We start from the raw sequence: 27,305 nt of genomic DNA, 5'->3' as shown, positions 1-27,305 counted from the left end.
CATCATAGCCACGGGGGAAGGCCAGCTGCAAGGGGTCCCATACCACACGCCCAGTCTGTTTACCCACCTAGGCCCTGACGGGAGACAGGATGCGTCCGAGGTCATCCAGGAAATCGGGGGCAAAGATGGAGTCAGAGCCCAGGTGTCCCCTCCCAGTCAGGGCTGGCCTGACCCCATTATGCAATTTGCTGAGACCAAGTGAGGTGAACCAAGGAGACGGGGGAACAAAGCTGGGGTCCCAGGGCTGGGCCTTCACCTGGGGGAAGCAAACAGCTCGGCAGCAAAATCCACAGAGTGAAGTTTATTCCCGACAAAGTTCCCCTCCCCCCTCCCCAGCCCAGGACAGGGACAGACAGCCTGGGGTGAAGATGGGGGGGCCTCTGAGAAACAGGGAAGGGCCCTGGCCCCCCAGGCCATGCCGTGTCTGGCTTCCCCAGCCCGGCCGAGTCCACTGCGCCTCCCTGCCCAGCCCTCGGGAAAGGGGAGGGGGCGCCGGCTCCTGGGTGGTTCCAAAGTGGAGTGTGAAAATAGAGAGATATATATATTTATACGCAGTGGGCAGTCCGGTGTGGCACTCACACCTCTGTCTGGAAGTCGCCATCAGGTGGTTCTGTGGGCTCCCAGGCTGCTGCTCGGTGCAGGGCCAGCCGTTCTCGGGGCTTGGGGGGCAGCGAGCCCAATGTCATAGACTTGAAGGTGCTCCAGCTCTGATGTCTCCGCTGTTGGGACAACCCGGGGTGCTCCCCAGGGCTGGGCTTCTCCTGTGGGGGCAGTGGGAAGGAACCCGTGGAGATGGGCCAATACCCTCTCACTTGTTGTACAGGACAAACCGAGGAGGCCCAGAGAGGGCTGGTGAAGCCCAAAGTCACCCAGCAACCAGGTGCCTGAGCAGAACTGAAACCCAGATCCGCCTGGTTCCGTAGTTGGGTTCCTGAGCCCGATGCTCTGAGAGGCCCCTGGGATCATGTCTTCTGTGTGCCCCCCCCTCTTCAAGACCCTGCTGGAGTCTCTGGCAATGCTCCCCATCCCCAGAGCAGCCTCACAACAGTCACTTATGCCATGGGTGGACCCTCAGTGAGCTAGGCTGAGGTTGCCCAGGAAGGGGAGGAGGGCTGGGAGGGAATGAGCCCCTCGGAGCCCACCTGACCCCAACCCAGCTCAGGGGCACTTACGCCGGTCACGTTCCGTTCGGCCGTCCCACCCGAGGACACACTCCACCGCTTCTCCCTCTGCAACGGGGGCCACGGGTCAGGGTCCGACCCCAGGGGGCCCTGTGTCAGGTTGGGCCCCGAGCTTTGGGCAGGGAAAACCGCGGGAGTAGCCCTCACCTTGGCTGCGGACTGGCTGCGGTAGCGGTCGAAAGTGTGGAATTTCTGGTTGAGCTCGTGGTAGAGTTCCGAGTGCCGTTTCCGGGTGTGCATCACCTTCTGGGAGCCACAGGGTGTGAGAGGAGGTGCTCCGCACTGGGGTGGCACTGTGAGCCACCCCCCACCCCTGTCCCCTGGCTCCCCACATCCCTGCCTGCTGTTGGCCCTCTGGGACAAGGCCTGGGTCTCCCTCTACCCCGGAGTGATGCTTGGGCTGGGATCGGGGGATGGTGGGAAGCCCCCATGGAAACCATGGACTCAGGGTCCTTGGGTCAGACTCTGCAATGGGGCTTTGGCTAATTTTAGGAGTGGGCCCTCCAGGGATAGACACCAACCACGGATGCCCCCCAACACACATGCGCATACATGCACATATGCGTACACACACACACACACACACACACACACACACACCACTTACCTCAAAGTCCAGGTCTGAATATCGTAACTTCTTTCGCTGGGAGGGAGCACCAAGGAAACAGTGAAGGAGAAGAAAGCTTTTTACCACATGCAGTGGCTTTAGAGACAAGAGACCTGGCACCCAACATCTGCACCTACCCCTGTAACCTTCCTACAGCACAGGCCCAGGAGCTAGGAATACTTCAGGGCAGCCCTTGGGGTTGTGGGAACAGGACGGAGGTCTGGGGGATGAGGAGCTGAGGCATGACCCGGCCACAGGGCTGCAGCTCAGGCCCCAGGCCCACACCCCTGCTGCTCCCACACATGACTGAGCCTGCAGGCAGACGCTCACAGGGAGACCGCACACACAGACACACCACAGACGTGCGACCACACACAGACATGGGTTCCCACACGGGATCACAGAGCAGACACTCCTTCCTCTGTGCCCCGGACTCTACCCCTCTGCCCCATCTCGCCCTACTCTCTCTGCCAGCTACAAGCTCCCCTCTCCTTGGAGCTCTCCACTTGTCCTACAAACACGAGGACTCAGGTTTTCAAGTCCTTCCTTTGACCCTGCCTTGCCCCTTTCCCTGGTCTCTGCACCGCTCCAGGCCCTTTCCAGCCCCTCACTTGCCCAAGAGCATTCAAGGCCCCGGTGATCTACCCAGCATCCATAGCTATCCGAGGAGGAGGCCTTAGAATCTTAGAATGTTGGCACCAGGAGCACTCATGAGACCAAAGTCAACTGTCCCAGGTTACACTGGGGAAACTGAGGTCCAGAGAGGAGAAGGGACTTACCCCAAGGCCCTCAGGGATGATGCTAAGACCGCCATCTAAGATTTCCCAAGTCCCAGGCCCAGCAGACATGGTCATCACCACTGGCCTCTATGACACCACTCTCTCCTGGTCCTTCCGCCTCTCTGCCTGTCCCTTCTCCACCGTCCACCCTGGCTTCCCCAACACTGGGCCCTCCGCGCTGTGCCCTGACCTTCTCCTGCCCTTCTCCATGCACATGGGTGACACATGGGTGTCCTCTCTGTTCTGGCCACCTCTCTCTTTCTGGAGGCAGTGGGACATCTCTTTCTGTCCCCAGGCACCACACACACAGCTGTGCCCAACTAAAAAAACTCAGAATTCCCCGCCCCAAACCCGCTCCTCCGCCTCCACTCCATTGCGGTTGCCTGCACCAGAATTCTGGACGTCATCCTTGACCCCTCAAGATACTGCCACATTTATTGCTACCTCCCACACAAGGAGCCTGAAACTGGCCCCGCCTCAGTGGCCCAACCCTGGGCAGGTGTCCACAGAACAAAACCTGCCATGATGCTGAACGCACTCCTCCCCAGTGCCGGTGTCGTTTTGTCTTTGTTATGCCTTCCGGTTTTTGCCATCTGCAGCGGGAGCAGGCACCAAATGTTCAAGAAACATTTTGGGAGAGAAACTCAACTTGCAAACCTCTAGCTGCTAACTTAATTTCCTTTGTGCGGAGGATGGGGAGAGGTTTCTGAGGCCAAACATGAGCAGCCAACAGTGTCTGAGCCGTGACTCCTGTCCCTGTCCTTATCCACATTTCCATCATTCCTCCCAGAGTTCCAGAATGTTCTGGAGTTCTACAGTGGACCATTATCACCTGCTTGTTCTCAGCAATTCCCTGACGTGGCCAGAGGGAGGGTGGAGCCTCCACAGAAAACACACAGGTAGGGAGAGAAAGGGGTTTGTGTTTTCTCAGGAAAAGAGGGCCAATGACCACAGGCCCATGGGCAGTGTCTGAGGCTGATTCCAGGGATGTTAACAGCAGCAACTCCCAATTATCTAGCACTTACTACCTGTTCCACACAGACACCAGCGTTTTATACCACTCAATTCGTCCTCAGAACAACTCTACAAAGAGTCTCCCCACTTTACAAGTGAGGAAACTGAGGCTCAGAGAGAGATTCGCTCAAGATCTCACGGCTGATCAGTAGCGCCCAAATCCAAACTCAGACCTGCCAGACTCAAGAGACCCAGGCTCCCAGGGCCTGGTGTGGCTTCCCTAGCCTGAGCCACAGGCCCCTCAACGGAAGACCCATCCTAACCAGTTACCTCAAAGAGACACTGAAACAAGCAGGAATGCACCGAGAAGTGTGCTCTCAGCACACCAAGTCCAAGCCCATTTCAGGGGTTCAGAGAAGCCAGGGTTCCCTTGTGTCCGTAAGCACAGACGGAGGAAGAAATGCACAGTGTCTACGCTCCCAGCCACTTTATACAAAGGTGCCGCCCTGGGGAGGGGGCAGGTGCGCTGCTGGCTGTCCCTTCCCTGCGGCTGCCCGTGACTCAGACACCGTCTCGGGCACACAGGGGCAGGCCTCCCACGCCCACCCCATGCCCTCCAGCCCCTCACCTCCAGGGAGCCCAGCTTCATGGTGGAGCCCGGCACAGTGCGGGGCATGGTCCGGCTGCGCTCCCCCGGCTCAGATACTTGGCGGGCGCTGGGTGTCGGTGGTGGTGGCTGGAAGGTCATCCCATAGGGGTTCTGTAGAGACCCATAGGCGGGGCCCAGCCCCAGGCCCGAGTGGTCCACAGACAGGAAGCTGGGGTAGCCTTCGGCAGCATGGGGCACTGTCTTGGCAGCCCGTCTAGGGGTGCCCTCGGGCCGGGCCCTAGGGGGATCTTCACCACCTCCGCCCCCACTGCCAGGCTGCAGGCTCAGAGTCCGCCGGGGCAGCACCATGTAGTCCCCCTCGGAGCCCGGCTCGGGTCGCAGCCATGTGAGGTCCAGCTGCCGCAGGCCGCCTTCCCCACACACGTACACGGGGTTGGCCTCCTGTGGGGGCGGTGGCTCCCCCAGGCCTGGCGAGGCTGCCATGGGCACCAGGATATTCCCAGGCAGCGGTGAGAAGCTGAGGCCACCCTCGGGACCCACGAGGCAGGACTTGGGCTCCTCGTCCTCATCCAGGGACAGGCGGGACAGTGTGCCCGTGATGGTAGACGGGTTGCAAGTGTTGACCTCCTTGAACAGAACTGGGGGCGGGAGTGGGAGAGAGGTAAGTCCTGGGGAGGAGGAGGCCCTGATGCCCTTGCCCAGGCTGGGGAGGTATACCAAGCCCCTGGGCTTGGATGGAGGAGGAAACTGAGTCTTGGAGAGGTGGCTACGGGGTAGATACTCTCTCACACACTGGGCATGTTAAGAAGAAGAGTGTTCAGACTGGCCCAGAGGCCCACAGCAAGGCAGGGCAAGGCAGGAGCTCCCATAGGTCAGTTCCCAGTGCAGGTCCTGAGCTCTGACCCCCCACAGCTACGAGGCTGTCAAAATGGCCTTGCTCCTCCCCATTCCCTGGCAGCTCCTCCCCAGGAGCCAGAACTGGAGATTCTGGCAAGAGGCATGGAAATCATATAATAAGGTAACGGCCACTAGATGCCCTGCACCCTGCTAAGCATTTGACGTCCCCTCATTTATTTAAGGCTCAGAGAACTAAGCTGTTCGCCCAAAGTCACACATTAAGTGGTGTTCACAACCTTGACTCCAACTTAGGGCTGTCTGACTCTACAGCTAAACAGCACGACCAGACCACTAGCAGGGCCTCCCACGATGGGGCCGGAGGCCCTCCCTTCTTACCCACCCCTGGGGGCCGTTCTCGGCTCCGCACCCGCAGACTCACCTGTCTGACAAGCCAGATCCACATCCTTTTCAAAGTCTGACTATAGGCAGAGAGGGACAGAGCAGATGGGCAGAGAGAGGATCCATGTATCAGGGTGGGGGGACGGGGCTCAGGCCCCTCCCTAGCCACCCAGAGGGGCTGCCCTTGGCACACTGCCCAACAGAGCCCAGAAGAGCCTGAGACATGGTCTTCTCCAGCCTCGCCAGATAGGTGGGAAAACCGAAAGGGGAAAAGACTTGCCCAATGCCACCAAGCGGTCAGTGGCTGGGCCTGAATCAAACCCAATCTCGGTCCCCTCCCTGTCTCCCATCCCCTCCACGGATGGGGTAGATGAACGTGGGGCAGGGGGACGGGGGAGGGGTGGGGAGCACACTCAGAACCCACCCTCACCCTGCCTAGGCCACCTCACTCACCAGGATCTGCAGCTGTCCATTCTTACATGAGTCGGGCGAGTCTTCACTCTCATCGGCCCGGCACACACCCATCTGGCACTTCACCACGTCCTGGACCTGGGGGCAGCAGGTATCTGCTGGGCCTGAGGCCACCACAGGGCCCCCGGCCACAGCTGGCTGTGCCTCCCACCCCAGGCGCCCAGGCGGGTATGGAAGGAAAGAGGCGCATCCAGTGTAGGGGAAGGTCAGAGGGGAGAAGGAGCCCTGGGAGGCCAGGAGTCCAAGGACAAGGCTGTCCCAGGCTACCAGCTTCTAATACCAAGGGCTGCCCAGCTGGGAGCCCGGTTGGGGCTTGGATCCTCCCAGTCTGCACAGGTGAGGTGGATGGGAGGGGGCAGGAGACGCCCAGCCCCACCTCTCGGCGCAGGAAGCAGTGCACAGCAGTGATGACAAAGCCCTGCGCCGAGTTGAAGACAGCGAAGAGAGCCTGGAAGAGGACTGAGCGGCGGTCTGTCATGGCCAGGACGGCTGACATCCAGGTGAGCGCCAGCAGGGGCAGCACCACGCAGGAGCTCCAGAGCGAGGCCCTGAGGACAGCAGCAGAGGGTCCATCAGGGTGACGCTCCAGGGGCGGTGTGGGGGGCTGAGTCCAGGCCTCCACTCGGCCTGGGGTCCTTAAGCTGCCCAAGACTGGCAGGGCCCCAAACTCTAAGACCTCAGCGATGTCCCCAAGCAGACAGAGGCTGAGGAGCCCGAGGCAGAGAAACAGAGAACAGAGACAGAGGCAGAGAACGGTGGGGGCCAGAGCAGGGACCAGGAGAGGTGGAAGGGGCTGACACAGTGGACCTGAGCCACAGTCAGAGGCAGCATCAGGGGACAGAGACGGGGAAGGTGGAAAGAGCCGGTGGGAGAGAAAAGGAAGAGGGAGGCAGACACAGACGCTGTGAGTTTCAGCCCCAGTCTGCACGGAATCACGGGCCTGGGCTGCACCCCCCAGAGATTCCAGGAGAGGAGGCAGGAGGCTGGACGAGGAGAGACAGCGGCCAGGGAGAGAGAGCGTGGAATAAGCAGACGCACAGAAAGATTCAACAGCGCGAGCGCATGGAGGACGTCAGAGCGCAGATCTTTGGGGATGGGGTCCGGCCCAGTGAAGCACAGGCTCTTCCCTCTCAGGTCCCCAAGGAGGCGGTGCCAGGCTCCCAGAGGCTGCTCAGAGCCCTGGGCAGAAAGATTACAGCTGGGGCTGGCCGTACAAGCCGGGGTCATGACCAAACCCACACATCCGCCACCTCCTTGTCCAGGGTGGGAAAAGGCAGATGGGGTCCTGGCATCCAGGCACAGGAGCCAGCCCGCCCTCCCTGGCTACTGCCCACATGGGCACAGTGGGGCAGGCTTGCCACGCCCAGCCTACTCTGCCTCGTGAACACCTGGGTTGGAGAGTCAGGCAGCGGTGGGAACAGCTCTGCACCAGGCAGAAAGATGGGCAGGGGGCCAAGACCTGTCCTAGGAAGAGAAGTTCAGGGCTATTCAGCCTAGCAGGGGGCGGGCCCAGTGGTCTCCACAGCCCCCGGAGGCAGAGCCAAGACTCCGAAAGGGCCTAATCACAGTCATAAGAGCTACCATTGATTAGCCACCAATCCTCTGCCAGGCCCTACACTGAACAATTTACATACATTAGTTCGCACTGTGATCAAAACAACTCCAATAAACAGGCATGGGGATTATTATCCCAATTTACAGATGAGGAAACTGGAGTGTGCCCAACTAGGAGAGAGAGACAGAGCTGGGATGCAAACCCAGCTTGGCTGCCTCTAGAGCCCCAGCTTTTAACCGCTAGTTCTGAGACTGGGTCAGAGAGGCAGATGGCAGCCTGAGCGGGAGGGAGCTTTCTACGATGCACAGCTTCCCAGAGATGGTGCCAGCCGCCTCCAGAGGCGGTGAGCCTCCTGACCCTAGAGGTGTGTAAGATAAAGCTGGACCCCCACTGGTCAGGGAGGCTCAGATGGATTTCTGGCCCTGGGGGGGAGGCTGGGCCCCAGGCTCCTATGGATTCATTCATTCATCCTACTCGCGCATGGCTGCGATTTTAAGATTGTCACCTTCCAGAGGTATCTCCTCGAAATAATTCTCTAAGATTCTCTGCCCCCCAATTGATTGTGAGATTCAATGCCTCTGAAATTCTAAATCTCAGATTCTATGACAAATGATAAGACTATGATTCACTCATTCTAACATTCTTAGCTTGTGATTGTCTTATTCTAAGATTCTATCGCTCTAAGGTTCTATGGGCTCACAAATTCTAAGGGCCTCACATTCTAAGAGCCTCTGTAGGTTGGGAGTGTAAGGAGGGCTCCGCAGCTGTGCCTGGATAAAACATAAGCTGGGAGTGGGGGCAGGGGTGGGAGCAAGGGGTGGGCACAGGAACCCAGCATTTTCCCAGAGGCACAGACATTCACTCCCCGTTGCCCTTTGCCAACGTCGATGCCAAGCCCTTGAGAGTGTGTGGAAGTCGGCAGGGCAGGGCAAGCTTTCCAGGGCGCTGGGCTGATTCCCTCCTCCCCCCAACCATGGGCACTGCCCCCCATTCTTTTGCCCCCGCCCGCCCCCACCCCGCCCCCCGGGGGGCACAACTAACATGGCGTTCCTGGCCGAGGCTGAGCTGAGCAGGGGGCTGGGGACCGCTCCGCACGCTGAGCAGGGGAGGAGCAGGCTGGCCCAGGGGCACCGCTCCGACCTCGGGGGCGGCACAGACACGGGAGAGGGGGGGAGACACATGGGAAGCGGGAGGAGACGGGGCAGCATGAGCCCCAAGTGGGGTGGGAGGGGGAGGGCAGACGAGAGAGAAAGAGGTGGGTTAGGGTGGGCGAGGGGCTGCAGCAGAGCACTCCGGGTGCCCACCTTGCCTGCACCCTTGATGCACCAAGGTCAGGGAGCCCCGGTTGGCATCGTCAAGCCCTGAGTCTCCAAGAGGCCCGGCCCTCCCTCCCTGTACCTCTTCCTACAAGGCCAAGTCACAGCCCCCTTACCCGGCCCTCTGCTTCTTGGACTTGTCCGAGATGCCATCACGTGCCATGAGCTTGTTGAAGACGATGATCCCAATGAGCATATTCACCTGGGGGCCCAGCGGGCAGGGGGACACAGGATCAACAGGCGCCCGCCTGGCAGGGAAACCCCCAACTGGGAGCTAGGGTACAGGGAGATGGTAGAGCCCCTGTGGCCACATCCCTCCCAGGATGCTAAAGGGGCACATACCAGGACAATGACGGCTGCGGGGCCCACAAAGGCATAGAGCAGGCCGCCCTCCAGAGAGAGCCAGCAGCTGGGGTGGAGGGAAAAGAGGGGGCATCAGACACCCGGGAGGCCTGCCCCTTGAACACCACCGCTCGGTGTCCCCTGGACTGCCGGTGGGGCAGGGCCTCCAGCTGGGTTACAGTGAGCCCTGGGCTCCTGCTCAGCTTCAGTTTCCCCTCTAACAAAGACCCAGCCCCAGCCCACCATGGGGATCAAAGGCTGATCCGTGAGCTAAATCGTTTTTAGAGATTACCTCCAATCCCAGCACGTGCTTTTACGGTCAGGGAAACAGAGGCTTGGAGACAGGGAAGAATTTGCCCAAAGCACTACAGGCATGGGCCTGAGAAGGCCCAATGGCCAGTCTGATGCCCTAACAGGTCCAGTAACCCCCGTTGCCCACCAAGGGAGGCCAACGTACTAGCTGGATGTACCGTATCCTTTGGTGCGAGTAAAGCCGACAGACACAGCCACCACCAGGGCTGGCAGACCTGGAGGAGGTGGGGGGGGGGGGGGGGGGGAGGTGGCCACAGTGAGACGGCTGTCGGTCCTCAATGTCCCCTCTCCTCCCAGACCCAGCGCAGCTGGCCCCTGGCCCAGACAGTGGGGCCAGGGCCAAAGCTGACCCTATCCTCCTTCCCCTGCCCCCAAAGCCCAGTGACAGAGTCCGGCACGGGCCCTGCTCACCCCAGCCCAGGCAGAGGAAGCGTTTGCGAACGAGGCGGGTCCGCATCCGTCCGATGACAGCCAGGTAGGACTGCCAGGCCTCAGTGAGCACCCAGCAAAAGGAAGAGAGGAAGAAAAAGTGCAAGAAGGCGGCAGTCATGGTGCATACACCCTGCAGAGACAGGGATGGGAGGGAGTGGCCCTGAGCAGGCACCGGGTGGGTGGGGCCAGGCTTCCCACACCCGCTGCTGGGCGCGGCCATGGCCGCCCACCCGAGCTCGGCCCCCCACAGAGCCCTGTCAGGCACCCCCGCCTTTATGCACCCACACACGGCACGACACAGGCCCAGTGACACGCACGCAGAACTCGACATCCGGGAGGCGGGCAGGCAGGCCACCCACATGCAGACGGGGCTGGCGGGGGTGGGGGCTGGGGGAAAGACAGGAGCACCTGCCACATCATGGTCCGGCGGGCCCCACGCCTGGCACTCGCGGTGCTGGCACCACAGAGAAGGCCAAGGGGGCCTAAAGGACAGCCGGCACGGGTCATCCGTAGGCAGGTGGCACAAGAGGCCTCACTTGGGCTCTCACAGACACGGGGAGGCCCAGGCTCCACAGATGCCACCTGCCTGACACGTGTGCCCAGCTCACGTACGTGTTCACAGATGCACACGTTCACCACTCGAGTGCACACACACCCCTCTCCAACGCCGTCACGTCCACTCCACTCACACATGCTACTTCCCCACCCCCCCCAACATACACACCCCCAACGCATGGCTCTGAGGGATACAAACACCCGTCACTTGGGCAGGTATGTGCAAACACGCGCGCTGGCACCTGCAAACGCTCGCTCACTCCACTCTCACCCTGGCGCCCGCCACCTGCACCTGCCTTGCTCAGCACCCGTGACTGGCCCACGAGGATCAGGACATTGGACGCCAGGATGGACAGGCAGAAGTTCAACAAGATGATGGAGCGCTCGGATTTTATGAACCTGAGAGGGCACGGAGGGCGGGAACAGAGGCGCCAGCTGGCCCAACCCAACCCGGGGTGGCCGGCCACCTCCCGCCCCAGCCTGCCCGGCGTCCCACCTACCTCCAGAAGGCCGCGTAGATGGCAAGAAGGGTGAGCAGCGCCATGCAGGACACAGCACAGCCGATCACGAGGGGGACCGAGGGGGAGCCTGCCAGCTCCAGGGTCTAGGGAAGATGAGCCGGTGGTGTACCGGGTCACCAGGAGAGGCAGCTGCAGGGGGGCCCTCCCCCTCCCCACTCCCTGTCTAGCCCAGACTGGCACCTGCACCTTCCTCACACTCACAGGGAAGGAACTCGCTGCTGTATCCACGTGTGCACAGGGCAGACCCAGTCATACACGTGGGTGTGTATTTATGCTCAGTCACCCACGCTTCTCTACACACAAGCACACACGCACGTGTGTGTACACGCACACGACTGCCACCACCACACATCCCCAGGTACGTCATCCCCGCGAGCACCATCCCAGCGGCACAGACTTCCATGGCGCGATCCCACAAGTGCACCTGCTCAGATGCACGTACGGGATCACCCAGCTCTCTGCCAACACCGTCACAGATGGCCACTGGCAACCCGGGAGCAGCCCTCCCTCCCCAGGCCCAGGCGCTTCCCTCCCGCTCACCAGGTCCTTGGGCGGCTGGGCCAGCACAGCAAACGTGGACAGATGCTGGCACTGGCAGCGGGTGTGGGCTGCCTGGGTCTCCAGGGTCTGGCAGCTCTCAGTGTCCCAGTCCCCTGAGCTGGCATCTCTTGGGTGAGGGAAGAGGCGGAGTGATACCCAGCCCAACTCCGTGGCCCCACTCCCAGCGCTGGCCACTGCCCCAGGACGAGTGAAATCAGAGCAAGACCACACCTGAGAGGCAAGTGGCTAGGGCGCCCCGGGATGTGCCCTTGACGCCTCGAGCCCGAGGATGGCCCTGAGGAACGTTTTGGCCTTCCAGGTTAAGACAGCCCTCCTGACAGAGAAGTGCTAGGGCTGTACCCCACCACACTGCGCCCCTGCCCCACTCACGCTCTGGAGTAGTCCCAACTGGCGCAGTGGGGGTCCGTGGTGCCCTGGGGAACAGAAGTCATGAGTGTGGTGTGGGGTGGGGAGGTCACCACCAGGACAGCTACCCATCCTGCCGTGGCAGGCCCACACGGGACCCACTATCAGGGCAGACCGCCTCCCCATCAGACAAGCCTTTGGTTGCTCACGATGGGGTATCCCCAGGGTTCCTGTCTGGGCCCCAACTCACGTTGATGATGTAGGAGAGCTCCACTGTGATAAGGGGCTCAGCTGGTGGCTGGGTGGGGGGCCGCACAGTCACTGTCATCACCCTGGATGTGACGGCCAGCGGGGGCCTGGGGACGGGTACTGAGGTCAGCTCCTACCACCGCTGCCCAGACCCAGTCTGGGACCTCAAAGGTGCTCTGGATCAGTGGTAGGGGGCTACCAGGGAGCCAAGACCAATTAAAGGCCAAGAGTTCCATGGGGCCCAGGACTTCAGGTGAGGTCCACAGCTTAGCCTCTGGGAGCCGCACAGACATCTTTGAGAGGCACCTATGTCCAGGGTCAGACAAGGGTGCCCAAGGCCGCAGGAGGCTGCAGAGGGAGCTCCCTGTGACCAGCACAGCCTCAGTCCTCTTGGTCTCACCTGGGCGGCCCCACGCACCCCTCCTGGGGACTCACCTGGGAGGTGGCAGGATGAGGCCGAGCGTGCGGTAGAGCACAGCACCGATCACAAAGTAGGAGGAGGACTCCTCAGGGTCTGCCGGCAGGAGGCGCTGGTGGGAGTGGCCTGGGCCAGGGGGCACGGTTCCCGGGCCCCTCCCCTTGCCAGGGTTGCCCGAGGTGCCAGATGCCCCTGGCTTCCCCGGGGAGGAGAGGCTGAGCACCTCCTTGGGTAGGAAGAGGCGGTCCTCTGAATGTCGCACCCAGTCCTTCATGCCCCTGCGGCCGCGCATGGGGAATGTGATGTCACTGGACACGGCGGAGACTGGTTCCCGCTGAATGCTGATCACTGCAACCCGTGCCCGAGCCAGAGGGACAGAGGCAGAGGGGAGAGTCACAGGGGAAGAAGCCGATACGGGAGAGACAGACACCAGGACGCAGATATCGAGGTTGGTACAAACACACGGGTGGGGCACACATACACACAGAAACAACACAGAGGTGGAGGAGGAGAAGACACGGAGAGAGATACAAAGAAGGGGTTAAACGAGGGAACTACAGGCCCCAGAGAGAGAGAGAAATAGGAGGAGCCCTCAGAAACCACCCCACTCCCACAGCAGCCTGGGCTCTGCCATGTCCAGCCCCGCCTCCCTAGCCTGCCTCCTGTACCCAGGTTGTCCGTGACAATCAGAGAGCTCTGGAAGGCCTTGAGGGCATCGCCCACCAGGTGAATGAAGTCCTCCACGACACGAAGCAGGTGCACAGAGCCAGGGGACACCTGGAGACAGAGAGTGTATAAGGGTCCGAGGCAGGGGTCGGTCATGGGGGGCAAAGCCTGGAAGCCCAGCCCCTCACCTGCTGAGCATCATCCCACTTGTCCTTGTTCTCCGCATCCACCATGAAGCTCACCACCTGGAAGAAGCGCTGGGGCAAGAGCAGTGGGTGTCAGGAGGTTCCAGCCCCAGGGACGGAAGCTTCCCCATCAGAGCCACAGGTGCTACCCCCAGCAGACTCTGCCACAGGGGCCCAACCTCCTGCTTCAGTCTAGGGTGCCCTCCTTCCTTCTGGCGGGGCAGGGCAGTACCTGCACATCATCAGCCGAGGGCACGTAGGTGGCCCTCTTGAAGGTGTCAGTGACATTCCTTAGAATGTCCACGGAGAAGAGCAGGTCCCCACTGTAGTAAGTGCGCCGGGCCAGCAGCTCCTGCAGGCTGCGCACGACCTGTGACATGCCCTCGCCCGCCAGCATGCGCTGCCCCTTGGCCAGGTGCTCCCGAAGCTGCAGGGGACAGGCAGGCTGCTGTCACCAGAGTGTCAGGAGCTGGGACCGGCCGCTGGCCCATCCCACTCCAGTCCACCCTCTGCTTGCATCCAGAGGGAGAGGGAGGGTGAAAAGGTCAGAGAGAGATGCTCAAAGGGGCTCATAGGAGACAGAGTCCAAGAAAAAGACCTAAAGATACTTTAAAAAGACTGAAATAGAAACAGCTAGAGGAGGAAGGTGCTCAGATGTACATATAAAAGATGACAAGCACGGCACAGGGACAAGGCACCTCCCCATCCCAGAGGGGTCATGCCCACTCTGGAGCGTAACGCACTCTCTCACTCTCCCTTAAAAATACAAGCTCCAAGTGCAAACACGCAAGTACCAATTACAGCCAGACGAACACAGGCCACGTTCACTGCCAACATTCTTACCCCATGACAGGCCCTGCCTGGGTGGGGCACTGGGGTCACAGAAATCAATTCGACTTTGTCCCTGCCTTTAAGGAGCTCATAGTCTTAACAGGACACAGACATCTCGATGAGCATCCACAACACCTAATGACTTTGGGAAGCTCAGGGGACAAGAGGAGCACAGAAATAGGCACCAGGAATAAGGAGAGACACTTGAGAGTCAGGTCTTGAGGTATGAATAGGAGCTTGCCAGACAAAGAGAGGCGCGGCCAGGCAGAAGTGGGCACAGCAGACGTATGCCAAGGCACATGGGCAAGAGCAAGAAACGAGCTCCCCCCACCCCCTCCCAGAGTCTGGGACAGATCCTGGGTCGCCCCAGCCCAGCGGGGCACACTCACTGACAGGTACAGGTAGCGGTACTCGTGGGAGATGCAGCGGGCGAAGCTGGGCAGACCCCAGTATGCCACGCCCTGGGCACTGAGGAGACAGCGGCGGCTGGCAGACCCTGGAGGCAGACAGGACACGGGCTGGGTGTGGGGCCCGGCTCTCATCCACTTCACTCCGCGCCTCAGGCTGGAGGCTCCCACAGGCTGGCGGCCCGGAACGGAGACGGCAAGAATGGCAGGGGTGGGGCCCGAGGGGAGAGCCACCTCCCCCCCTCACCTGAGGCGTTGGGGGGGCACTTGTTGTAGATGATCTCGCCAGCAGCCGCCTTCTTCCACGTCATCAGCATCACGTACTCGTCCCTGCACATCTCATGGAAGGCTGCGGGGGGACAGTGGAGGGGCTCAGCCAGTCCCCACGGGCGTGTCCCTCAACCCCCAGGGTCCTGCCGCCGATACCTGGACACCTCTTCTCGCTGCAAGGCTTCACCTCCTCTCCAGTGCCCTCGCAGGGGTAGCCCTGCGCACCCGTGGCCTGGCACATGCGGAAGCGGCGCTGCCAGCCCGTGTCACACGTCTTGGAGCACAGGCTCCACGCGTTCCACGGCCCCCACTTGCCATCTGTGGCTGCAGGAGAAGCGGGGCGTGAGCGGCCCCGAGTGCCCCCAGGGTCAGGGCTGCCACCTGCCACCCGTGTGCCGAGCACTCACCCGGGCACTCAAGGTTGCTGCACTCGCGGGTGTCCGTGAGGGCACCCGTACACGTGGCCCAGGCCGGCCCCGCCACACTGCACTTCCGGCTGCGCTGCTGGGTCCCATTGGCACAGGATGTGGAACACGGGCCCCAGGGACCCCATTCTAGCCACTGGCCTTCCACTGCATGGGAGACACAAGCAGGGGTGGCCATTGAGCAAGAGGTGTGAGGTCTCGTGGGGGCAGAGCACCGCAGGGAGATGGCAGAGCCTGCCAGGCATTCAGACTTGAGCCAGGCCAGACCCACTGGAGAGGGGTGGATGAAGGGGGGGCTGTAGGGAGCAGGTGGTGCCTGGGCCTGGGCCTGCCTGCCTGCCACCAGCTCCAGGAACACAGGATACCTCTCCACACTCAGCCCCGAGGTGGCACATGCTCTCTTTTGGCTAGGGAAATGGGCCCCAGGGGCACCTTTGGATTTTTGCCCACGCTTAAGCCCAGATCTATGTCCCCTCACAGCCCAGCTGGCCATGAGCACCCAAGGGCAATGGACGGCAAGGGTATCCCAGGGCTTAGGGGAAGGGGCAGTCTTCTTTTGATGGCCCTGCAGTGTGCCAACTCCAAGTCTGGGCGGGGCCACATCACCTCCCACGCCGGCAGGTACACTTTGCCAGTCCCCCCACCCCCCCACGCTTGGTTAAAGTTCGTGGGCCCCCAGGGTCAGGGCACTGGACCTGACTACCTCCCCTGGGTCTCCCAACCCCCACCCGGCTGGGCAGCGCCCGCCTGGAAGCCCACGGGCGCTACTGACCCGGGCAGGCCGCCATACTGCAGAGCTTAGTCTGCAGCTCGGGACCCTCGCAGGCTTTGCCGCCGTGCTGGGGGGGCACGCAGGTCCGCATCCGGCTCCGGGACCCCCGCCCGCAGCTGCGGGAGCACAGGCTCCAGGACCCCCACTCCTCCCACACGCCGTGCACTGCAAGGAAGCACGTGGCCGGTGGCAGGGCGGCACCCTGGCCCCGCCCACTGCCCATCCGCCCACCAATCAGGAGCTCCGGCAGCTCTGCTACCGCTTCTCATTGGCTCTGCACTGGGCCCCAGGACTCCACCCCTTGGGGGAAGACACAGGAGTCTAGTCCCAACTGGCACAGGATGCCTCCTGTGGCCACCAGGATAGGGAGACTAGGACCCACCCGGGAGGGGAGCCAGGGCTCCTCCTCTCCTGGGAGCACAGGGAAAGCCCAGGAAAGGACTCAAGATTTGCCCCAGCCCATCCCCCCTCCCTTCAGCCCTCCCCATCCCCAGACCCGAAGCAAGAATCCAACATGGCAGGCCTGGGGCAGGAGAAGCGCCCCTCCCCACCCCAAGCGCATGGACACACAAAGAGACACGAACCTCTACATGGACACTGACACAGAGAGCTCACACTCTGGAACACAGCTTTGCCCCAGCCCTGTGCAAGCTCTTGCCACACCCCCAGGTACCGAGACCCCTTCCCATGTAGCCTTGCTCTAAATCCACAGCCAGGAGCTGGTTATGGCCTAGGCACCACTTCACTCTCTCAGGGCACGAGGAGCAGGACTGGCTGAAGCTGGCCCCCCACCATGGTGGACCACCTGTCCCAGGCAGGCACATGCACATTCTCAACACTCCATGCTGGACTGAGGAGGCTCTTTGGGGACTGGGATGGGGAGTCAGAGGAGGGAGGGGACGGTCAGGCAAGGTTTCATTTAAAAAAGAAAAAAAAAAAGTGGCATTGGCATTGGTCTTAGACCTTGAAGGTCAGACTGAATTGTAACAGCCAAGGTGGAGGGGCGGCGGGTGGACAGGATAAGAATAAGCAAATGCAGGGAGGTGGGAAACTGCAAGAGGGGCTGGTATGGCCAGAGCAAAGGGAATACGGAGGGCGGTGAGGGTAAAAAGATGAGCCTTGATTACCAGCACGTAGGCAACAGGGGAGTGGTGGGCCCAGAACCGAGCCCGCTGCTGTGGGCCCTGGTCTGATTCGTCTGTGTCCCCAATGCCCTGCGTGGGGCTAGGCACAGTGTGGGGGACAGTCAAGTTTGATGAATGAAAAAAGGAGGCAACCAACCATCTTTGGAAACTGAACCTGCCCGAGTCCCAGGCAGGACCTAACCCTGCAGGCAGACCAGGCGGGAGGGTGGGCATACCTGGGCAGGTGGCTGAATTGTTGCAGGGCCGGGTCTCCCGCAGGGGCCCGCTGCACAGGGTCCCATAGGGGGAGGACACACAGGAGCGGGTCCGCACCTGCAGACCCTGCCCACACGTCAGGGAACACACGCTCCACGGGGACCACTCCTCAGCCGCCGGGTCGCCTACGAGAGAGGGACAGCGTCGGCGGCACGGGGCACCTCCCAAGCACTCAGCCTCATAGGGATCCTCCTACCCTGACCCCAAGTGACAGGCTCTTATTAAGGAGGCCACCCAGCCCTGCCCGCAGGCCTCACGTGGCAGAGATGTGACTGAGCTCTAGGACATAGACACAGACGGGCACACGCCAAGCACACATGCCACCAGACGCCACACAGTCGGGCCCCCGCCACAGAGGAAGGGAGGCGGGCCCGGGTTACCTGTCTGCGCCATGTATAGCCCAGGCTCATCTGCAGACCTTGGCCACTGGGTTTTCACCTTCGGTTCCTCTTCCGGCTCCTCACCTGGAACACGGAGGTGGTGGCAGGGGCTCAGCCAAGGCCAGCTCTGTCCTGCCAGAGTGGCGCAGAGAGGGCAGCCTTGCTCGCCCTCAGCCTGAGGGCCTGGAACCAACTGCAGGCAATGCTGAGCGAGGCTCAAGTCCTTGCCCCTGCCCCACCACCACCATTTCACAGATAAGGAAACTGAGGCTCAGGAGGCCACACAGGACTTGCCCACGGCCTCACAACCGTCTTTTCCTTTTCCTCCTCTTGCCTCAGCCAGCCTGGGGGAGACTGAAGAGGAGTGGCCGCTCACATCAACGAGCTCCGGGAGGCTTCTGTGCCCACATGCTCTCCATACCTATCTCCTTTAATCCTCCTCTGGGAGGTAGGGACCAACGTCTGTGTTTAAAGATGAAGACACTGAGGACCAGAGAGGAAAAGTGACTTGTCCAAGGCCACACAGCTTGGTGAGCCTGAAGCCCAGGCTCTTTGCCTTCACAGGACGGACTCCTAAGGCTGATGAACAGACCACCCCCCAGGCCTGCCTCTGGGACACGATTCATGCCAAGCCAGGGGCTGAGTCTCAGGTCCAGAAATCTGCTCCCCATGCAGCACTAGACTGTGGCCTGGAGGTCAGAATGAGGTGCCTCTGAGACCCAGGGGCCTAGGGTGGGTGCCTACAACCTGCAGACCCTCGTCTCCGCTGCCCCTGCAGCTGGGAGAGCAGCTGATGCTCCCAGAGGCTGCTGCTGCTGCGGCCCCAGCCCCACCGGGCTCTCGGCTCATCACTCTGATTTATGTGTCTGGTCTAGGCCTTGGAAGCACCACCCGTGCTGGAGGAGGGGTGGGGAACGCCCATTCTCCAAAGCTGCTCAGACATGAGCTCAGCCAGGCCCTCTCCCACAGGCTGGGTAGCCTAGATGGGGGCTGACACGAGTGTGAGGGGAAAGACCCAGCCTGTGGAGGGACTGCTGGGCAGGTGGGAATAGCCTCTGGGACACGGCTCAGCCCATGCTGTCCCCGGACTAGAAGGGACTGCTCTCCCCCACGCCCACCCCCCGCCCCAGGCCCTCTCCTATTTCTGATAAGCCAGGTCAGCACCTAGCAGGCACTCTGGGTTTGAAGGAACCGGAGAGGACTGTGCTCTTCCTGCCCCCTGCTGCCCAGTCCGGTCTCTGCGTCCGTCCAAGAGAAACCGCTTTCTGACCAGGCATGAAGACGGCCACCTGGAGCAAACCCGCCAGACAGGGGGCCCCGAAGTGCCACTCAGCCTAGCTTATGGTCTCATCAACTCCGGGGCCCTTCCCTCCACTGCGACCACTGGTCCCAGAGCTCAATCTACGTTCTCCCCCAAATTTCTCCACCGTCTCGCAAACCTGGATCCCCAGGAGAGCGCTGGAGTCCAACAATCCTGGATCCCAACTGGGACACGGCCACTGACCAGCTGTGTGACCTTGGGCAAGTGTCTTTGCCTCTCTGCCCCTGTTTTCGCCTCTGTAGAACAAGACTCGAACACCCCCTACCTTGAGGGCTGACTCTCGGACTCCCCGACAGGAGGCCACGAAGCCCTTGGCACCCTGCTTGGCATGTGGTGAGTGCTCAGAAGGCAGGAACTGTGGGTTTACTTTTACCATCCCCCCTCCCCTCACAACCTGCACCTCTTCCCCACCCTCCCCTGCCACCCTTCAGGCCCCTGGGCCTCCCTTCAAATAGCATCTGCCTCTGTCAGGTCCCTGACTCTATCGGGACCGCAGAGAAGGTGCTGGTGCCGTGCCTGCCGACTCCCGAATCCCCTCACCCAGCCCTCCACCCCACCCGCTCAGCCAGTCCCCAGCCCCGGAGCCTTGTGACAAGCCGCCTTCTCCACGCCCACCCCCAGGCTGCTGAAGAAATCCACAGCTGTGCCAACTGGCACCACTACAGACTCAGGGCTGCGTATCCGCTGGGCGCCCGGGGCTTCTCGGCAGCACTCCCCGGCTCCCCGCCTTCCCCACTCCCCACCTTGGCTGGCTGTGCCAGACCTTGACCTCTCTCCTTGAGCTCATCTCTGCCCCCCTCTCTCTCTGCAATGAGCTCCTCTATAAAGAAAGCAGCGTGGGATCCCCCCCCACACACACACTTCTTGCCCCACCCCTCCAACTCGCAAATTCCCTGCATCTACTCCCAGGCCCAGCCCTGCATCTACTCCCCCCTGCCCCCTGCCACTTCCAGGAGGGCTCCATTTGAGCCATCCGTTAACCCTCTGGCTCAGCATTTGGTCGGCACTGTCTTTTCACGGCAGCCCAAGAATGGACCTCCATTCTGGGGGGAGCCCCTCTTTGAGCCTCCTTCCTCCTCCAGCCACTGCCCTCAGCCTCCTCCTCCCCAGCACTAAGTGGTCCACAGCTGGCACTCTAGTTTCTCACCTGCCACTCACATCCTGGCTCAAATGTCACCTCGCCTGGTAATCCACTGCAGTCTGGCTTCTGACCACATCTTACTGCTGAAACCATTCTCGACAAAGTCATCAACGCCCTCCTTATCACTAAATCCTACGGACACTCTGCAGCTTTGTCCCACTTGACCCCTGGGTAGCACGGGGCCCTGCTGACTGTTCCTACCTTGAAACACTCCCCTCCCTGGCTCTCCAGGTTTCCTCCTACCTGTCTGGCTCCTCTGTCCCAGTCTCCTTGACTGGTCTGTCTTCCTGCCCCTTCCCCTATCGGGCCTCCACGCTTCGCGCCACACTCCCCTCCCCAAGGTTCAAGTAGCCCCTCTGTGGCTGCTCCAGAGTCATTACCCCCAGCGCCCCACTCGGGGCTTCACTCCTGGGTGGCCTCCTGCCTTCTGGACAGGTCTGCTGACGAGGGGCCCTCAAATTCAGCACGCCTAAGACAAGATTACCCCTTCTTCTCGAATCTCCACCTGCTGGTTCATCACCTCCTTCACCTGGGAAACTCCTACCCGATTTTCAAAATCCACCTCACATGGCTTCTCATTTGGGGGGTCTTCCTCATCCCCCACTCCTCAGGCAGAAGTGGCTGTCCCCTCCTCTGTGTGCCCCGTCGTCCCAGAGGATGCCATCTTCCGACCATCTGAACCTCCCCGCGCCCATTGGCCCTTTGAAGGCAGGCTGTGCACGCCATCTCCCCGACCCCAGTGAACACCGGCCCAGAGGAACACCAGCAAACAGCAATGAACACACTGGTCCTAGCTTTCCCTGCCACCCCACGGGGGTCACTGGGAATTAGCACTTGTCATCCTGAGTAGCGGCTCTGCCCAGCAGCCCTCCACCTTACAGCAGCCCCGGGCCTGACACCCATTTCTTAATAAACATTCTGCAGATGCTGTTCGACCTATCACAAATCCAGCTGAGGATCCCGTCATCCGGTTCCTGCTTTGGCGTCTTGACCATCATCGTGTCTGTGGCATCCACCAGCCTGGCGTCCGGTAAGGTCAGGAAACACGGACATGCGAGACAGCAGTCTGACCCCCTCGCTGCTTCCCGTGGTCCCCACATCCTCTACAAACCGTGCACCAGCGCTTTGCGGGCCAGCCCCCACGACACAACCAGAGGTGATGGAGGTGGTTTCTAGGATCCACCCTATTTGAAAATCAGAACGTGTCCCAGGCCCAGCTCTTGAGTCCCTCTCCCGGCCGGCCTCCCGGGCTGGGCCAGAGAGGGGAGGGAACAAGCCTGAGGCTACCCAGCAGGGGCCTGCACTGACTGCCCTCCCTTGTGCCCCCACCCCACTTCCCTCAGAAGGGAGGCTGGCAGTCTGTTTCCCCCACGTGTGAAAGCTAGTTCTACCCGAAAGGGAGGAACACCAGGGGGGTCACCCACTCAAACAATGTTTCAGCTCAGCATATGCCATGAGGCAGGCCACAGCCAGCTCTGGGCCCACAGCTGGGGGAGTCTAAGAGGCAGCTGAGCCAACAGGACAAGAAGGGGTCCAGGAAAAGGCAGCTTGTAGGACCCGGATCCTCACAAGTTCTGCAATCTATAGGCCTTCCCACCTGCGAGCCCGCCCTGGTGTGGACGGACCCGCTTCCCCAGGACACGCTACCCTGCTCTACCCCTGAGGACCTCCTCACTGTTCCGTTTTGTTTTGAATGAGGTAACACTCACTACACAACCCCCTATTGCCAGTCACCGTGCACCTCGTTTAATCCTAACGAGGATGGGTTCTCCCATGTTACTGATGAGGAAGGAGGCTCCAGGGTCGCACGCTGGAGACAGGATGCGTGGCATTCGAAGCTAGGCTTGCCTGACTCCTCTGGAGCCCGTGCTCTTTCTACTGAGCTGCGCTGGCTCTAACAAAATGCAGTTGGAGCCTCCTGAGAGATGGCTTTCTTAATTCCCATAGGACCCTGAGTCACTCCCTCATCCCGCCAAAGCCCCTCACACTTGCTACTGTTATCCTGTTTTCACGCCACCTTCTTATTGTTCCTTCGCACATCCACTCCCCACTGCCCCCCCCCCCCAGGTGAGCCTGATTCTCTCCTGCAGCCTCCAAAGTGATCCTCTGGGAGCCCAGTGCAAAGCGCACGAACTCCCCTGCTGAGGAACCTTCAGTGGCTCCCCACTGCTACCAGTGTAAGCCTCTGAGCCTGGCATGTGCCGGCCTCTGATGCCCTGTCCAGTCGTGTTTTCCTCTCCCCACCAGGCAGCCAAGCACACTGCAAGGTCATGTGGACCGGTGGGAAGGACATGGATTAGAGAACCAGAGACAGAAGCAGATCTGATTCTCAATTCTGCCAGTCTTGCTGTGTGCCCTTGGGCAAGTCGCCTCACCTCTCTGAGCTTAAAAATCTTCAACTGAAAATAAAGAGGACACGTCCTACCACAGGTTCAGAATTAAATGAAACAAGAGATATGGACCGCCTGGAATACAATAAGCTCTCTGTGCAAAGGGACTGCTCCCTCTCTTGTTATCCACCTGCTTTCCTCCCTGAGACTGGTGTTCCCTCCCCCTTGCAATGCCCTCCTCTACCTCCATCGGCCAAAATCTTCTACGTGTCAAATACTGCCTCCTCCAGGAAGCCTTCCCAGGCTGACCACACAGGGGTTTTGGTATGCTGGCCCCTTCTCCTGTGGCTGAGACCCTAGATTGTCTTCCACTGCGGCTGAGAGTAACCTAGGCTCATCCCTCTTGTGGGCACTAAGGGAGGGTATCAATCTCCCTCACTCCTCTTGCACAGAGGGCCCAGCTCTGAGCAGCCAGACACAAGACAGGCATTCAGCAGACATGGGCCAGATATCCCTGAGGGTTCCTCCACCCCAATCACCCAGGGGCCACTCTTGTTCCCCCCTTGCACCGGCAGGCTGGGTGGGCACAGGGGCTCTCTGCCATCTGAGCAGGACGGTAGGCACCTGCTCCAACATGCTCTGCAGACCCTGCCCCCCAGACTCCACACAGTCCAGCCCCCTCAGCCTCTTTTGTCATGAATATGTTAAAAATAACCACGATAATCATCACTTCCACGGGGAGAGCAGTGCAGATTTACAAAGCAGCCAGCCCTCCCAGGGCTCTCTACATCCTCCCTGAAGCTGGCCCTGGAGCCCTGAGTAGGCACCAACAGATCCCCTTGAAACATGGTTCTGTCATGTCCCTCCATGGCTTCCCACCCCCAGCAGTGCTTCATGAACCCTACAGTGCCTTAAAAAAAAAAAAAAAACCGGGGTGGGGGGAGAGGGAGGGCAGGGGCAGAGAGAGAGATGGCTTTTGAAAATTCCAAGCTCTACCTCTGCAGTCCAATGCAACTGGGTATCCCTGTGAGACCAGATACTCAGCCAGAATGCCAGTTCCCCCCCAATGACTCCCTCCCCCGAGCTGCTGGCCTATCTGCCCAGCCTCTCGACAGAGCTAGCTGGGTCCCTGCCACCTCCCCCCACACAGCCAGGAGCTCCTCGAGAGCGGGGACCACAACTGACTCATCCCACCTCCCCCACGATACCCAACTTCTTGCTGGCTTGAGGCCTTTGGTCAATGGAGGCGGGGGTCCCAGTGTCTGGGGATGGCAGTCAGAACCTTGGGCCCATCTCCCACCACCGGGGCTCACACTTCCATGTCCTAGCACAGGCTGCTTCCTCCTGCCAGGTTTCCCAAAGCGTGCAGCAGGAAATGAGTTGGGGTGGCTCACCAATGTGCCCTTAAAAAACCCTGCATCATGGACTGGGGCAGTTACCCCTTCTAGGTCTCTTTTTTTTTTTTTTCGTTTATTTATTTTTGGGACAGAGAGAGACAGAGCATGAACGGGCGAGGGGCAGAGAGAGAGGGAGACACAGAATCGGAAACAGGCTCCAGGCTCCGGGCCATCAGCCCAGAGCCCGACGCGGGGCTCGAACTCACGGACCGCGAGATCGTGACCTGGCTGAAGCCGGATGCTTAACCGACTGCGCCACCCAGGCGCCCCTAGGTCTCTTTTAATTAGGGTGACTTCCTGCCAATATGCCCGGGGTCACCGGGTTTGTGCCTGCTGCCATGACATAATTAATAGGACCCCTTCCTCTGCTTTAAAAACCTCAAAAATGTCCCAGTTTAGATGATAAATTATATGGTGGCCTTACTTTTAATCCTTGCAAATGCATGCAAGATAAAGTCTCCGTGTAGTCTGAGACTTTCACACACCGCCAGCACGTGCTCATTTCTCTTTCTAACAAATCGACAAGAAGGACGAACGTCTCGCTAGAATTTGCTAACATCGCTTTGTTTTCACTGGGGCTATTTCTTCTGTTATCTTTTGCTTCAGATAAATGATACTCTTTTTCCAGGTAGGATGTGAAATTTCTTCCTAATGTATTAAATTTTAGAAGTGATTCGATGTAAACAAAAATTCCATGGGTAGTGAATTCCTATTCACTCCTCAAAACCCAACTCAGAATCACCTTCTTTAGACTGCCTTCCCACCCCTCTGCGGTTGAACCCCGCACTCTTCCTCCTCCCTTGACATCTGGCCCAGGTACATCAAACCTATGGCACTAAATTATGACAACACGCAGCTATTTATTAGGGATTTACCATGTGTCAGGCACTGTACTAAGCACTGACCTATATTCTCTTGTTTCATCTTTATCATCACTCTGTGAATAGCCCAACTATCCCGACTTTACAGGTAATGAAATGGCAGGTGAAGAAACCTGCCCACGGTCGCAGAGCTTAGTCAGTGGTGGGGCTGGGAATTGAATCCAGGGCCGGGAAACTTCAGCCTGTGGCTTTGACCACCACTGTATACCTAGTGGTCGCTCTCCCCGATCAGAGGGCAGGAGGTACATCTGGTGCACCTGGGATCTCATTCACCCAGAGCCAACCCAAGGCCCGGCACAAACTCCGCTCCAATAAAGACGCGGAGATGTGTGTGATGGGTGGGTGGGGACTCAGTCCCTGCTGAGATATCTGGGGGAAACTGGGTCCCACTCCCCATTCTGTGACAGAGCACACAGAGCTCCAGAAGCACAGATCTCGGCTGGAAGGACCTTCTAGGAAATGTACTGAATGTGTGAGGTGCCCCCTCCTGCCACCATGAGAGAGGCCTGGCCTCCCCGGTGTCTGAGCACCAAACAGACAGGTAAGGTTGCACTTCCCACCAGCGGACCAGGCTGGCCGAAAGAGGACAGCAGGGCCTGAGCACCGGGAGGAGAATGACCAATCTAGGACTAGGTTGGGCAGGTACAAGGAGCTTCCTAGAGGAAACGGGTTGAGCAGCCCTGGGAAAAATGGGAAGTTGTGGAAAACCAAGGCCAAAGGGCATTCCAGGTGAGGGAAAGGCCCAAGCAAAAGCAGGGAGTCCAGAAAGCAGGGGCTCAGGGGCCAGTGAGAAGCCCTGGTCAAGGGTAGGATGGAATTAGAGGGAAGGCTGAATAGCAGGTGGCAGCTGGGTCTGGAATGCCAGGCTGAAGAGTCTGTGCCACGATGGAGAGTATGGGGGCTGGATCTGGGAAGTGATGCACAGATTACTGGAGGCCCCGAGGCCCCCGTGGGGCAGCCCATCGTCCAAGTCACCCAGCAGCAGTGGCAGAGTGGGGATTTGAACTCTGGCCTCCGGAATGGGGCCTGGGTGGTGGGGAGGTGGGTGAGCAGCAGCCAGCCAGCCAAGGATGGGACAGCACCTCTGAGGAAGGCAGGGAGTGCGGGAGAGGAGAGAGGAGGTTCCCCCAGGTGTCAGTCTGCACAGCCATCCCCACTGGCCAGTGTCTCGTCAGGACCGGGGAGGGGTCAGCAGGCAGGAAACGCAGGGTGGCAGCACCACGTCTTCACCGCGATTCCTGCTCCCTGCCCCCCACCCCGGCCTCAGCCAGCATCCGCTGGGCTCCTTCCTGCCTGCCTTCCCTTTCTTCCTCTCTCCCCACTTAACAGATTGCGGCAGCAAGATGGCACAAATTTATGGCTCAACTCACCAAAAATAACAAGAGATCTATCAAAGGCAGTTTGCGTGAAATTAACAGGCGCCTGTACCCTCTTGTCAAACGCACTGGGCTCTGAGGCGGGCCCAGGCACTCCACCCAGGCACTGTCCCCCAGTGCCACTCTTCCAGCATGGACCCAGTCCCACTCCACCTGGCCTTGCCTTCGATTGATTCTATGCAGAGTGTCCCAGAGAAGGGGAACACAGCTCCCCTGCCACAGGGCCTGGCAGAGGGGCTAGGACGAGGGTCTTACTCTTCCTGTTCACCGCCTTGCCCACCAATCTCGTTCTCAATCTGGCAGTTCCACATGTGAGCCGGTTCTCCCACAGCTGGTACATGTGTCCAGCTGGCCCAGTGGGGAGGAGGGGGTCCTGCCAACCAGGCACAAAGGGCCCTGAGTCCTGACAGTGCCCTGTCCCTCAGATGCCCACTGCCACGTGGAACAAATTGAGACATACGCCCACTGTCTCTTGCCCCTAAGAGACTGGGCAGAAGGAAGGAGATGGCAGAGAGGAAAAGTAAAAGCCTCTTGCCTGCCAGGGGAGAGGAAGGGGCTCTGGGCACCAGTGTGCTGGACAAGATCACTTAGGATGACCAATGTCACATCACCCCCTGTAACTCCCCACAAGGGCCCTCCCTGCAGGCAACCCCATGGAGCAGCCTGAAAACATGCCAAGCAGGACAAGGAGCATGAGCAGAGGTCAGGTGTGGAACAGCTGGGAGCCTGGGACTCCCAGCTCAGAGATAATACTAGGCCTCATGCCCAGGGACAGTCAGCACCCAATCTCCACCCATGCTCAGTCCCAGAGGCCCCCGCAGAGGCTGTGATGATGGGGACAATGGTGGCCTTCCCATCACCAGCCCTCTCTGACCCCCAAAGTCACTCCCGACTACCAACCAACTCCTGTTTCCGGCTTCACCAAGCCCAGCTGGCTGCTCCTGGCTCTGTGCTCCACATGGCAGCCTGCCCAGATGGTGCCCGCCCATGAGGGCAGAGCCTTGCTCCGTCCACTGGAGACCACTGGGCCAATGGACCGCAGGGAAAGCCAGACAAAAGAGCCTGCCCTCTGCTGAGCG

The 27,305-nt window shown here is 60.1% G+C and overlaps 1 protein-coding gene across 15 annotated transcripts in view; it reads right to left on the bottom strand.

Moving 5' to 3' along the window:
* Positions 1-294: 294 nt before the first annotated feature.
* The window catches only part of ADGRB2 (adhesion G protein-coupled receptor B2), a 36,513-nt gene continuing 9,502 nt past the window's right edge, over positions 295-27,305 (bottom strand). For 5 of the 15 annotated variants that reach the window (XM_047873381.1, XM_047873385.1, XM_047873384.1 and 2 more), the window contains exons 3-31: positions 17,781-17,864; positions 17,361-17,525; positions 16,001-16,165; positions 15,211-15,375; positions 14,960-15,127; positions 14,781-14,882; positions 14,516-14,622; positions 13,528-13,722; positions 13,299-13,367; positions 13,113-13,221; positions 12,462-12,792; positions 12,028-12,133; positions 11,802-11,845; positions 11,412-11,538; positions 10,851-10,954; positions 10,647-10,749; positions 9,775-9,925; positions 9,509-9,578; positions 9,052-9,118; positions 8,826-8,911; positions 8,435-8,533; positions 6,215-6,386; positions 5,821-5,916; positions 5,408-5,447; positions 4,150-4,769; positions 1,789-1,824; positions 1,329-1,427; positions 1,173-1,229; positions 295-761 (exon numbers count right to left, since the gene is read on the bottom strand). In XM_047873381.1, the coding sequence (XP_047729337.1) occupies positions 576-761; positions 1,173-1,229; positions 1,329-1,427; positions 1,789-1,824; positions 4,150-4,769; positions 5,408-5,447; positions 5,821-5,916; positions 6,215-6,386; positions 8,435-8,533; positions 8,826-8,911; positions 9,052-9,118; positions 9,509-9,578; positions 9,775-9,925; positions 10,647-10,749; positions 10,851-10,954; positions 11,412-11,538; positions 11,802-11,845; positions 12,028-12,133; positions 12,462-12,792; positions 13,113-13,221; positions 13,299-13,367; positions 13,528-13,722; positions 14,516-14,622; positions 14,781-14,882; positions 14,960-15,127; positions 15,211-15,375; positions 16,001-16,165; positions 17,361-17,525; positions 17,781-17,864 (3,923 nt within the window). In that variant the 3' untranslated portion in view covers positions 295-575. The remainder of the gene's footprint in view (positions 762-1,172; positions 1,230-1,328; positions 1,428-1,788; positions 1,825-4,149; positions 4,770-5,407; positions 5,448-5,820; positions 5,917-6,214; positions 6,387-8,434; positions 8,534-8,825; positions 8,912-9,051; positions 9,119-9,508; positions 9,579-9,774; positions 9,926-10,646; positions 10,750-10,850; positions 10,955-11,411; positions 11,539-11,801; positions 11,846-12,027; positions 12,134-12,461; positions 12,793-13,112; positions 13,222-13,298; positions 13,368-13,527; positions 13,723-14,515; positions 14,623-14,780; positions 14,883-14,959; positions 15,128-15,210; positions 15,376-16,000; positions 16,166-17,360; positions 17,526-17,780; positions 17,865-27,305) is intronic. The other 10 variants (XM_047873387.1, XM_047873396.1, XM_047873388.1 and 7 more) reach the window with 9 other exon arrangements.

This window comes from Prionailurus viverrinus, chromosome C1 (assembly GCF_022837055.1).
Source record: "Prionailurus viverrinus isolate Anna chromosome C1, UM_Priviv_1.0, whole genome shotgun sequence".
NCBI classification, from domain to species: Eukaryota; Metazoa; Chordata; class Mammalia; order Carnivora; family Felidae; genus Prionailurus; species Prionailurus viverrinus.
The sequence above is the reverse complement of the archived record's forward strand: the minus strand, read 5'-3'. Positions and strand labels throughout refer to the sequence as shown.